We start from the raw sequence: 13,945 nt of genomic DNA, 5'->3' as shown, positions 1-13,945 counted from the left end.
ACACATGTACACCTGTGGCTGATTCATGTCTATGTATGGCCAAAACCACTCCAATATTGTAAAGTAATTAGCCTCCAATTAAAGAAATTTACAAAAAAAAAAAAAGAAACCACCCCCCCCCCCCAAAAAAAAAGCTGCTGTTCTTTACATCTGTGTCTCTGGCTGTAAAGAACAGAAGCTTTTTTTGTGCTGTGGTTTCTCTTTAACTTTTTTTATTGTAAAGTAATTAGCCTCCAATGAAAATAAATAAATTTACAAAAAGAAAACTAAAAGAGAAACCACACCCACAAAAAGTGTCTGTTCTTTACATCTGTGTCTCTTTGGCTGTAAAGGACAGAGGCTTTTTTTGTGCGGTGGTTTCTCTGTAACTCTTTTTATTATAAGGTAATTAGCCTCCAATTAAAATAAATAATAAAAGGCTTTTGCAGGAGGCCCCTTGCTGAGTGCAGCCCCCAGCCTATGACTGCCTCCACCCACAGTTGTCTCACCCAACTCAGTTCTGCCTACTGTCAGTCTCTGGCCACCCCACTCTCGCTGAGACATGTGGACCATCATAGGCATTTTGGGCGGTATGTGAAGCATCTTGAATGTGTGCGGGGGTGGCATCTGCTCAGCCAGGTTCTGGCCTGGGTAGTGCACACATTCTGTCCCCAGTGCCAGTGACCAAACCTGTTTGTCCCCTCGTCCTTGTTACTCTTGGCCTCTGATGGCCTAGAAGTGAAGTGAAGATGCTCAGTCATGTCCAACTCTTTGCAACCCCGTGGACTATAGCCCCCCAGGCTCCTCCGTCCATGGGATTCTCCAGGCAAGAAGACTGGAATTGGTGGCCATTTCCTTCTCCAGGAGATCTTCCCAACTCAGGGATCGAACCCAGGTCTCCTGCATTGTAGGCAGACGCTTTACCTTCAGGGCCACCAGGGACGTCTTAAACAACAGAAATGTCTTCAAGCTTTTTCTGGAGGCCGAAGTCTGACATCAAAGGATCCGCAGGGCCACCCCTCTAATGACAGCTTCTGACCCTGTCTCCAAACGAGATCAGATTCACTGTGGTGACCTCAACATATCTTGCTGGGGGGACACAAATCAGCCCATGAGAGGCAGATTGTGGCCCTGCAGATTCTGGAAATGTCAGAGGAGCATGGGCATCATGTCGTGGTCCACAGCAGAGAAGCTGGCCTCTCTCCACTTCACCCACCTCCCCACAACCAGGGGCCCTCTCTCCTGCATCTTCTATCTTTGTCCACTGAATTTTTCTTATCTTAAAAACAATTCTCTCCTGGCCTCTCTTCCCCTCAAGCTGCTATTCTCATTTCTCTGCCCTTCGCAGAAAGCATTGTCCTGAAAGTGTTTGTACTCGTGGTCCCCGTTGTTTTTCCTGTTTCTCTCCTGTTCTCAGTCAGGTGCAGCTAACACGGAAGATTGCTCTCTCCTCCTGAGACTCCCTCTTGGCTTTTTAGGATCCTTGCCTGGTTTTCCTCCTGCCTCTCTGGCTGCTGCTTCTCACATTCACGTGCCAGCGCTTCTATCTCCTAGACCTCTGGTTTTTCATTCACCCTCATGTTGCAAGGGCTTCCCTGGTGGCTCAGCCGGGAAAGCATCTGCCTGCAATGCAGGAGACCTGGGTTCGATCCCTGGCTCAGGGAGATCCCCTGGAGAAGGAAATGGCAACGCACTCCAGTACTCTTGCCTAGAAAAGTCCGTGGATGTAGGAAATTGCTGGGCTACAGTCAATGGGGTTGAAAGAGTTGGACACAACTGAGCGACTTCACTTATTTCGTGTTGGAAAACACTCCTTCTGCCCAGGTGAGCCTCAGAATTTGGTCTCCAGCTTGGACCTTGAGAGCTCAGAATTTTGGACTCCTGTATCCAGCTGCTTACTTGACAGTTCCATCTGCCAAACTTCATGGGCATCTCAAGCTCAATGTGTCAAAAACTTAACTCCTTCCCTTGCCTCACCTCCAACTCAAGTCTACCCACACTCCAACATATTCTGATTTCCTATTTGTCCATCTGCAAATCCTGACTCTTAACATCGTGGTGTATCCAAAATGTGACTGACTCGTCACCTCCTCAGCTACAATCCTGGCCCAAGTCCCAACATTTGTTGCCTGGATCACCACCACAGCCTCCTGAGTGGGCTGTCTGCTTCCACGCTTGTCTCTCTGCAGTCCACCATGTGAAGAGGTCAGAGGTGAGGGCATAAGCCAGCATCCTGACAATGGTCTAAATTCACTGACATGAGCTGGCTTCCACTCCGGCCCTTCGCCTACCTCGTACCCTTCCCCTTGGGCCTTCTGCTCTAGCACACCTGGTTCTGCTCTTCCTGGAATGGACTCATTTTGCTCCTATTTCAGGACTTTTCTTGCTTGTTATTCTTTCTTCCTGGAAAATCCTTCCCCATTTTGTCCAGATATACAGATGTTATCTACATAGCTTCCCCCTGAACTCCTAAATTCAAGTCTCTGCTCAAAGATAACTGCCTAAATGAGTTTCTTAAGGCCACCATACACACTTAGGAAAGGACTGGCCCCACTGCACAACACACACAAATATGTGTCCTTACCCCTCTTCCTTGCTTTATTTTCCCATGAGTACTTAACTCTAGTATCAGTTCAGCAGTTGCTTAGTCATGTTCGACTCTTTGCGACCCCATGGACTGTACACCAGGCCTCCCTTTCCATCACCAACTCCCGGAGTTTACCCAAACTCATGTCCATTGAGTCGGTGATGCCATTCAACCCCCTCATCCTCTGTCATCCCCTTCTCCTCCCGCCTTCAATCCTTCCCAGCATCAGGGTCTTTTCTAATGAGTCAGCTCTTCCCATCAGGTGGCCAAAGTATTGGAGTTTCAGCTTCAGCATCAGTCCTTCCAATGAATATTCAGTCCTTTAGGATGGACTGGTTGTATCTCCTTGCAGTCCAAGGGACTCTCAAGAGTCTTCTCCAACACCACAGTTCAAAGCATCAATTCTTCAGCGCTCAGCTTTCTTTATGATCCAGCTCTCAAATCCATACATGACTACTGGAAAAACCATAGCTTTGACTATAGAGACCTCTGTCAGCAAAGTCATGTCTCTTCTTTTTAATGTACTGTCTAGATTTTATTCCAAGCTTTTCTTTTCTTCCAATAGCTTTTCCAAGGAGCAAGTGTCTTTTAATTTCATGGCTGCAGTCATTGTCTGCAGTGATTTTGGAGCCCAAGAAAATAAAATATGTCACTGTTTCCAATGTTTCTCCATCTATTTGCCATGAAGTCATAGGACTGGATGCCATGATCTTCGCTTTTTGAATGTTGAGTGTTAAGCCAGCTTTTTAACTCTCCTTTCACCTTCATCAAGATGCTCTTTAGTTCCTCTTTGCTTTCTGCCATAAGGGTGGTGTCATCTGCATATCTGAGGTTATTGATATTTCTCCCGGTAATCTGGATTTCAGCTTGCACTTCATCCAATTCAGCATTTCACATTATGTACTCTGCATATAAGTTAAATAAACAGAGTGACAGTATACAGCCTTGACGTACTCCTTTCCCAGTTTGGAACCAGTCTGTTGTTCCATGTCTGGTTCTAACTGTTGTTTCTTGGCCAGCATGCAGGTTTCTCAGGAGGCAGGTCAGGTGGTCTGGTATTCCTATCTCTTGAAGTATTTTCCACAGTTTATTGTGATCCACACAGTCAAAGGCTTTAGTGTAGTCAATGAAGCAGAAGTAGATGTTTTCTGGAATTTTCTTGCTTTTTATATGATCCAAGGGATGTTAGAAATTTGATTTCTGGTTCCTCTGCCTTTTCTAAATCAAGCTTGAACATCTGAAGGTCCTCAGTTCACGTACTGTTGAAGCCTGGCTTGGAGAATTTTGAGCATTACTTTGCTAGCTTGTGAAATGAGTGTAATTGTATGATAGTTTGACCATTCTTTGACACTGCCTTTCTTTGGGATTGGAATGAAAACTGACCTTTTCCAGTCCTGTAGCCACTGCTGAGTTTTCCAAATTTGCTGGCATATTGAGTGCAGCACTTTCACAGCATCATCTTTTAGGACTTGAAATAGCTCAGCTGGAATGCCATCACCTCCACTAGCTTTGTTCATAGTGAGGCTTCCTAAGGCCTACTTGACTTCACATTCCAGGATGTCTGGCTCTAGGTGAGTGATCTCACCATCATGGTTATCTGGGTCATGAAGATCTTTTTTTGTATAGTTATTGTGTGTATTCTTGCCACCTCTTGTTAATATCTTCTGCTTCTGTTAGGTTCATACCATTTCTGTCCTTTATTGAGCCCATCTTTGCATGAAATGTTCCCTTGGTATCTCTAATTTTCTTGAAGAGATCTCCAGTCTTTCCCATTCTATTCTTTTCCTCTATTTCTTTACACTGATCACTTAGGAAGGCTTTCCTTGCTATTCTTTGGAACTCTGCATTCAGGTGGGTGTATCTTTCTTACTGGATTGAAGTTGGGCAAGAAAAAATCATGATTCAAACCTATATCTATAGTACACATTGTAGAATAGAAATATCTGTGAACAAGATGAATAATGTCCTTACTTTCATGGACCTTACAACTGGGCCGGTAGCCAGAGGCCAGATCATGCATGGCCTTGTAGCCATGTTAAGAAATGTCAAGTTTGTCTGGACTGTGTTCTAAATGTGATGATAAACTGTTGGTGGGTTTCAAGCAGGTGAATGACTTGCTGTGATTTCCTTTTTGAAAAGATCATTCTGGCTGTTATATTGAGAATGTATCATGGGAATAAGAGCTGAAGTAGGGAGACCACTTAGAAAGATAGTAAGTAGTTCAGCAAAGAGTTGATAGTGGTTTGGACAAAGGTGATAGCAATAGGGGCAGAGAAAATGGCAGAGTTGGCTATATTTTGGAGAATGAATTGATAGGACTTGATGACCTATTTGATATGGGAAGTGAGAGGAGTGAGGAAATAGAATAACTTTTAAGTTTCTGTGTTGAACAAGGGGGTAGATGGTGGTGTCATTTATAGAAGCAAGTCTAGGGTTGAAGGAGCTTGTTTTGATTATCATTGATTTCATACTGGACATGTCAAGTTTGAGGAATTTGTGGATGTGTTTAGTAGGCAGGTTGGTTGTATTGGTATAATGCACACAAGAGTGGGCTGGAATTCTTCAGTTGGGAGTCATCAATAAATCATAAAAGATTGGGCCTCCAATAGAACTAAGAACATCAACTTACTAAGAGGCTTGGTGTCGGCAGAAATCACTCCACCAGCACTATACTGGCAAAGGTGCATGCCTTCCTGCTCCCTGAAATCCTAGGGATATGTTTTCAGACTTGTCTTTCTGAACCCACTGCTGCATGGGGATACTATTGTCTACTCCTTCCTGGGAAACTGTGCTCTCAAAGTTTCCCATTCTCTCCTTCTAAGTTCTATTACTTTGCCAACAAAGGTCCGTCTAGTCAAGGCTATGGTTTTTCCAATAGTCATGTATGAATGTGAGAGTTGGACTATAAAGAAAGCTGAGCACCGAAGAACTGATGCTTTTGAACTGTGGTGTTGGAGAAGACTCTTGAGTGTCCCTTGAACTGCAAGGAGATCCAGCCAGTCCATCCTAAAGGAGATCAGTCCCGGGTGTTCATTGAAAGGACTGATGTTGAAGCTGAAGCTCCAATACTTTGGCCACCTGATGGGAAGAGCTGACTCATTGGAAAAGACCCTGATGCTGGGAAAGATTGAAGATGGGAGGAGAAGGGGACAACAGAGGATGAGATAGTTGGATGGCATCATCAATTCAATGGACATGAGTTTGGGTGGACTCCGGGAGTTGGTGATGGACAGGGAGGCCTGTTGTGCTGCTGTCCATGGGGTCGCAAATAGTCAGACATGACTGAGTGACTGAACTGAACTGAACTGAACTGAACTGAAGTTCCCTTTCCCTAAACCTTGTTGTTTCCCAGAGCAGACTAAGGAGTTAGACTATAGGTTGCACTGTCAGAAACAACTTCTCAAGCCACATCTTCCCTAGGATCAGGAAGCTGCTTGCAGATTTCAGCAGCTGTTGGTTTCAGAACTTGATGGAGGTCAGGGAGAAATCCATGCAGACATCTCAAGGTAGAGAATCTAAGATTGAGTGAAGGGCAAGTACAAACACCCTGAGGTGTGAATGTGCCAAGGTTGTTTGATGAACAAGGCCACACAGGTGATGCAAAGGGATTGAACTTCATTTTGAAGGCCACTGGAAATACTTTGGGTTTTTAGCTGACTAAAATGGATAACCACTGGGGCATTACGAGCAGCTGATTGCCGATAATAAATGTTTTATCAGGCTCCTTCTGGCTGCTGTGTGGAGAATAGACTTTGGAAGCAGGGAGATCAGCGATCACAACAACTTTGGCAATGGATGACAGTGTGACACGTTACACTTCTGACCCTAATAGACATTCAAATGGAGACGTTGGCTACACAGTTGGTTCTAAATGTGTAAACTTCATGGGAGAAAGAGATGAGCTGGAGATAGAAAATCAGGACTCATTGGCTGACAGATGATATTTACAGTCATGTAACTGAATGATATTGCATTTTTGGTCCTTCCCTCCCTCCTTTCTCCCCGCCCTCCCTACCTCCTTCATTCACTCATGATTATAAAAGTGATAAAGCTTATTCCCAGACTCTGAATCAAACATTTCCCCCTTTTTTCATGTGTGTGTTCAGTCGCTCATTTGTGTCCTACTCTTTGTGACGCCATGGACTGTAGCCCACCAGGCTCCCGTGTCCATGGGATTCTCCAAGCAAGAATACTGGAGTGGGTTGCCATTCCCTTCTCCAGGGGATCTTCCCAACCCAGAGATAGAACCTGTGTCTCCTGCATTGCCGGTGGAGTCTTTACTGCTGAGCTATTGGGAAGGGCTTCCATTTTTTTTTTTTAACTCCCCCACCAAATATGTGCTATAAACCCTAGGCAGTGTATGGAACTCTTATTTGTGATCTGGGCTGCATACTGCAAATGACCCTGACACAAAGTGCACATCTTAGTAGTACTTGAAAAGATGGAAGCAGACTTTCTAGGAAAAACAGTTGTAATAAGCTGCATGGCATCTATCTAAAGCAAATAAAACCTCTAATTTCAAAAGATACACGCACCCCAGTGTTCACAGCAGCACTATGTACTATACCCAAGCCATGGAAGCAACCTAAGTGGCCATCTATGAATAGACAAACAAGATGTGATATATATATATATATATATATATATATATATATATATATATATAATATGATATGATATGTGATATATATATAGTAGAATATTACACAGCCATAAAAAGGAACAAAATTGTGCCATTTGCAGAAACATGGACGGACCTAGAGATTATTATACCAAAGTGAAGTAAGTCAGACAGAGAAAGACAAATATATCACCTGCATGTGAAATCTAAAAAATATAATAAACTGCTGAATATAACAAAACAGGAGCAGACTCATGGATATAGAAAACAAATCAGTAGTTCCTAGCAGGGAGAAAGAGAAGAGGCATAATACGGGTAGAGGATAAAGAGGGACAAACTACTATGTATGAAATAAATAAGCTACAGGGATATATTGTACAGCACAGGGAATATAATCAATATTCTGTAATAACTTTAAAAGTAATATAGTTTATAAAAATACTGAATCACTATTTTATAAATCTGAAATGAGTATAATATTGTAAATCAACTATACTTCAATTAAAAAACAACCCCCCCAATTTTTAGGATCTATTTAATAAAAATAGTTAAAATTTAAACAAAAAACCCTTGACTAAAAATTGCAATGATTCATATTTAGGCTTCACAGAACAAATGTTTGCAGAAGTCATATGGCATTTCCAGGCATTAGTGAGGTCTCTGTGACTTTCAACCTGATGATCCTGTAACTTTCTGGCTTTAAGATATTGGTGAATACTGTTGTGCGTATGTTCCACCTACCTGATGTTCTTGGTAGCAGTTGCTACACTGTAGGGACAGACTCCTCTGGAAATAGCTACAACACACACTTGGAATCTTACAGTCACATAATCAACCATTTTACTAAATACAAGCATATTTTCATTCACATACAGCTAAAGTTTTTCACATTTCATTACAGTGCACAACAAAGTGAGGAAAAGTACACAGTACATTTTATTCTGGAATATGAGGCAATCTAATCCAACATGCAGTTGTGGTCTTTGTTACAAGTTAGTTTATCTTATCTTCACCTATGTAGTAAAATAGCTTCTAGAGCTTTACCCTTAATATTGTACTAACACCCGACTTTTTCACACATTTTCCAAAACCCACTTATTGCAGTGACAACAGCACTGAATTCTACTAAAATGAGTTTTAAAGTTCTAGAACTTGTTTAAGCAGTTAAGCTCAGCCACTTCTGCTGAATCTATGATGAGTATTTTTAAACCTGTCTAAAAATGCAAAGAATGAGAAAAATATACATATGATGTATTTAAGTCAAGAAAATGGTAGAGAGTTTTGTTTCTATCCTTTTTTTCTTGAACTGACAGAATCCAGTCAACTCTCATCTATCCACTGGATAATCTTGCTTTCAGAATCTTCTAAACATAATTAAGTATAGCAGTTGATGAAACTTTGTGTTAGCCCAATTTACTATCTTTTATTTGTCTTTGACAACCACAAAGCTGGCAACTTAGTTACTCCACCCAAGCTAGGTCACGCTAAACCAAGGAAGAGATGATGATTGGGTCACTTGTAGTGGATGCTGCAGGTAGGTCCAAGGTGGTTTGTTTCCATAATTTTCATGATTTTAGTGCTTTATTTTGACTGAAGTAAATCCTCCAAATTTCAGATTCAGTTACATCCATTCTGAAATTCAATACCATATTTCAAAGCAATTTACCATCCTTAGGCATTCCTATCACAATGGAAATGAGAAACCTGACTCTAATCAGAATTGTTTTTTTCACTACAAAAAGTATGGCTTTTGCCTAGCTGAACTGGCTACAATCAAAAAATCATTTAAAGCATCATGTCTCTTCAAGAAGATAATGGAACTGCAAGGCAACCATTTCAAGTTTCTGATGCAACTAGTTAGCTGTCTGTTCACCTGAGAATTAAGAGTTAACTTTGTAGGGTAGATAGGAGCCCAGTGTAGGCATATGGCAAAAAAGGAGCCAAGGTCATTGTGAAGTGAGTATTTACCCCCACCCCACTCCCCATTGCTGTATTTAGTTCCTTTCAATAATATACCCACTGTATTTCAGGGATAAGAACACTTATAACCCAAACAGTTCTAATGTGTGTTCACTGTGCAATTATTCACTTGTGTAAAATCCTCTTTTCGATAATACCTGAATAGGCCTTACCTTTTGACTTATGCCCAGGTTTCCTCAGGGTTAGAGCTGAGTTATAATCAATAAGGAAACGTATCCTAACATGTAGAGAATATTTATTTGCAGTCATATCTCTTCCAAAGTAAACAATAACAGTTTATTCATTGGGCAGCAGGATGATGCAGTGAAATAAAAACTAGGAGTCAGAAGACCTTCACTTGGGCCTAGTGACTCTCCTCTGCCTCTCAGTTAATTTTTTTGTAAACTGGGGAAGAAAACCTCATGGCCCCTTATAATGATCAAACAGGTCATTCAGTGAACCATAATGTGTCTGTAAGGGTTACAGCCCCTCCTAAGCAGATGTTTATGTTGAGATCATAGTCACCAAAGCAGTGAAACCCCAGGTGTGGTCAGAGGCGAAAGGGGGATGACATCGGTGTTAATAGTATTTCTCTCTTCTAATTCCATGATAATTTGCATGGGAAGATTTCTTACACACTGCTGGTTATTCTTGGACAAGACTGTACATTTTTTTGAATGTGATAATAACAGTGTATAAATTGACTCCCTCTTGACATTCACACCATTTTTTTTACCAGAACACCAGGCCTTGAATGGGTCTTATGAAAAGACTGGCCCATACCCCTCATTTTACAGATGAGCTATGGAGAGCTAATTGGTACCTTTTAACCAAACCCCACACATACATTTAGTGCAGGATATTCTCATTGGTTGGGTTGATATCTCTCATTTTTGTAGGTTTGATCATTGTTCCCGATGTGATACTCTTCTTCCCTTCACATATTTTATTATGATCGTGACCTATGCAACACCAAGAAATAGTTGTCCTGACTGTGGGTGTACTTTCCTGGGGGGCCTGGTTCCCTGGACCTCAGCTTTTTGACATACAGTCTACAAAGGGCATACAGAGCAGCCAGTGTGCAGCTTGGGCCACAAAACAGGGCCAGTTCCAGTTCCAGGTTCCCCCACCTACCTACCCATCACCTGTCTGAGGGCCCCTTGGGGAAGAGGCTCACTTGGTATCCAATATAGAGGTTTAAGTTCTCTTGAGTCGCATGATGATTCTATCATTTTGATCAGCTGAAGTCCAGGTGGGACAGCAGGTTTTGGAGACACAAGGGCTGACTAGCACAAACATCTTCTCTCTGATTTGACTACCTCTTCTGAAGAGTGAACCACGTTGGGGACAAATCCACTCTTCACCCCTTCCCAGCCCTCCTGGATGGTAATATCCCCCCTTTTCACCAGCTCATATATGTCTCTCGTCAGGTCTGTGAAGGCCTTCTCTACATTAATGGCGTCTCGGGCTGACGTTTCAATATACTTCATGCCATACGCAGCAGCCAGTTTCTCAGCCTCGTGGCGAGTCACTTGCCTCTGTGTATCCAGGTCACACTTGTGACCCACGAGAACGAATACAATTTGGTAGGGCTGGACGTGTACTTTGGTCTCTTCTAACCACTCGTGGACATTCTGGAAAGACCTGCGGTTGGTAATGTCAAATAAGAGAAGACCACCTACTGAGTTCCTGTAGTAGGCACGAGTGATGGATCTAGAACACAAGAGAGAAGTCAAGATTGAATGCCAAGCCCAAACTCCTGTACTTCAGTGAACTCAAAGAGTGGTCTCTGGTTAGCGACAGAGTCCTTTGGCAAAAATGCTTTTCTCTTTGTAACAAAGGAATACAAACGTCATTCCATCATAATAACGATACATGAATTTGCAATTGAGCTAAACTTTTCAATTGAGCTAAACTTTGAGATGGTATCTTCTAGAAATGAATGCTCATGGGCATACAGGCATTTTCCCTCAGCTTAGGTCAAACCATAGTTAACCTGTCCATTCTCACCACTGAAGAGCTGAATGAGATTTCCTTTTCTGCTAAGTGGGATATCTAAGTAAAAGGTTATCATGAGGCAAATGAAATAATGGATTAAGTATTCTGTCACCTGGAGAGCTCATTACAAATAATCGTAGTTGGCATAGGATTTTCTAAAAAAGAAAAATGAGTTTATGACAGTTGACAGGAAATACAAGTATATATCACAGAAGTGCTCCATTTATCATTACCGTATTTCTCTGTTACCTTTTTATTTTCATCAGAGGTCTTCAATCTCTTCTGTGAGGAGGAACACGATTTTGTTTTTTTTATTTTGCAGGCCATGTGGGAATAGGAAAAAGAGGGATAGTCTGCAAAGATCTTGAGCCAAGTGTCTGTCTGCCCCACTTCAGAGAGGCTGACTCAGGAGCTACCAGGTGGGAAAAACTGCCTAAATAGACAAAGCTTCCCCTTAAAATCATATGATTTATTTAAAGCATTGTAATCAGAATGTTTCTAAAACCTATTATACATTTTCTCTACTTTTGAAATGGAAGAAACCATATATATTTTCACTTCTTGATTTGAGGAGCTTCATTTTCAATGTGCATTATGATACTTTTCTCAGGGTGTCTTAGACATTGTAGAACTATTTGCTTATCCAGTCACTTTCCTTAGACTACCATGCTTTTTGACCTACGTCTATTTTTAGTTTTTCTTTCTCCTTGGATGAAGAATATAAACAATGAGGGACTCGATAGCTTAAGCCTTAGGACAAATGGCCCAGTAATAACAGAACAAACATTGTCCAGGGAATTGGAGTCCTAGCTAGATGATGGTAAGAACAAAACAACAAAAAAATTTCATAATGTAAATAAAGTTAAAAGACAAATGAAAAACTGGAAAAACACTTTACAACATCCGTGACAGAAAAGGATTAATATTCTTAATATACAAAGAACCCTTAGAAGTCACTATCATCCAATAAATAATAATCTGTGGATATGAAAAGGCTGTTCATACAGAAAGAAATTGTGACAAACACAAAAGATGCCTTTCTTCGCTTATAGTATGAAACATGAAATCACAAGCTCAAAGTGAACCGGGACAAGGATATTTGTTTGCGGAAGTGGGGAAGTGGAGACAAGTCTAATTTTTCTCTTCTCCCCACCCCTCTTCAACCAGCTAACCAATATCTTCTATGCTTGATTTGTGTTCACTAGCTAAATGATGATTTATTGAGGCCTCTTGATCAAGTTTCGGCTCCTCTGCATGACTGTAGCTCAAAGTTTTCTGTGTACACTGCTCTGACTTTTGTCTTTATACATGCAGTTTCCTCACACTCATCAGGCGTCATTGTCTCCAGTAAGCCTTCCCTCATCTGTGTCCATACATATAATTACACGTGATACATGCTACAAGTGAAACAAAGTGTTGGAAGAGAAAATTCCACCTGTTTATTGATCATTCATTATGTGCTAAGTGTTATCGTAGGCTGTGAGCCTACAAATATGAACAAGGCACTCCTTTGTGTAATTACTGACCTAGTTCCCCCTCCACTATGCTAGCAGAGACATTCTAGGAGGGCAATGCCTGTGTCTATTTTGTTTACATGGCATCTCCTTGCAGGAGTTTCCTCAGGCTGTTTCCCCAGTGATAGGTGCAGTGTCTGGCAGAGAGTGAATGATCATTGCATGTGTGCTAGTTGCAAGAAAGAATCAATTATCACAGACATCTCTATTTCTATCTAGTATTTATATTTATATCTATATCTTTATCTCTACATCACCTATCTAGATCTGTCATCCTACATTAGGATGACTTGGGAACATTTTTTGAAATGTAGCATAGGGACTGAAATTGATGAATGACAGTGATCAACTCCAGCGAGTTGATTAACCACCAAGGGGGCAAGTTGGTGGAGTTGTGGCACGAGCAATATGTATTATTGATTGGCAGGATGTATCTTTCCCTGTACTGAATTACCAGCTAGCTGAAGGTGGGCTTGAGCAGAAACTCTCAGAGCCTCGCTACCTTGGCTAAGGGCGGCGACCAGGACCAGGAAGTCCTCTTCCCCCGGGGATCGGGAAAACCCAGAAGACCCTCCCACTGCTCACGGGCCGAGTCTGCGCTCCCACCTGAACCTCTCTTGACCCGCGGTATCCCAGATCTGGAGCTTGATGCGTTTTCCGGGTTCGATCTCCACCAGACGGGAGAAGAAATCCACCCCCACCGTCGGGTCCGAAACCTGGGCAAAGCGGCCCTCGGTGAAGCGGCGGATCAGACACGACTTGCCCACCGTGGAATCCCCGATGACAATCAGCCGGAACTGATACAGCCAGATGGCCTCCATGGCCGAGGCTCGGCAGGTCTCCTTGGCCCGGGCCGCGGGCGGCGAGATGGGGGCGCCAGGCCTGGGCCTCGGAGAGCGCGGCTCGGTCCTGATCTAGATCGGCCACGAGGGCATCGTTGGCCTGGGAGCCTCAGGCCAGGTAGGCCCAGGCGCGGGGAGGACCGAGGGATGGATGCTGCGCTCGCGGAGGTGATGAAATGGCAGCAGCATCAGCACCACGCACTCTGACTCATCACTGACAACAGGCTTACTGTAATCCTCCAGGTAGAGGCGACGCCCAGCACCGCATTGTCTGTAAGAGCAGCGCACACGGAAATGGCTGGGGGCGGGAGGGGGCGGGGTTGGGGGCTGCGGAAGCTAGTTCCCTGCCTTTCTGGCTTAAAAGTCAGCATTCAAAAATCTAAGAGCATGGCATCCGGTCTCATCACTTCCCCGGCAAACGGATGGGGGGAAAATGGAAACAGTG

General features: G+C 42.8%; 1 protein-coding gene across 1 annotated transcript; it reads right to left on the bottom strand.

Moving 5' to 3' along the window:
- Nucleotides 1-10,432: 10,432 nt before the first annotated feature.
- Nucleotides 10,433-13,479, bottom strand: RAB39B (RAB39B, member RAS oncogene family). The gene is made up of 2 exons (XM_068962982.1): nucleotides 13,265-13,479; nucleotides 10,433-10,859 (listed from the first exon to the last, which is right to left on the bottom strand). Exons 1-2 carry the CDS (start codon nucleotides 13,477-13,479, stop codon nucleotides 10,433-10,435), a joined length of 642 nt encoding a protein of 213 aa, XP_068819083.1.
- Nucleotides 13,480-13,945: the final 466 nt, after the last annotated feature.

The sequence above is a fragment of the Capricornis sumatraensis genome, chromosome X (genome assembly GCF_032405125.1).
Source record: "Capricornis sumatraensis isolate serow.1 chromosome X, serow.2, whole genome shotgun sequence".
NCBI classification, from domain to species: Eukaryota; Metazoa; Chordata; class Mammalia; order Artiodactyla; family Bovidae; genus Capricornis; species Capricornis sumatraensis.
Note: the sequence above shows the minus strand (reverse complement) of the source record. Positions and strands in the feature narration are given on the sequence as shown.

Bases quoted from the DNA above. Each gene is read 5' to 3' on its own strand.
- RAB39B (XM_068962982.1), bottom strand. From the start codon at position 13,479: ATGGAGGCCATCTGGCTGTATCAGTTCCGGCTGATTGTCATCGGGGAT. The intron at 10,860-13,264 runs GTGGGAGCGCAG...CTTGTGTTCTAG, and splicing joins GCGGGTCAAGAGAGGTTCAG to ATCCATCACTCGTGCCTACT.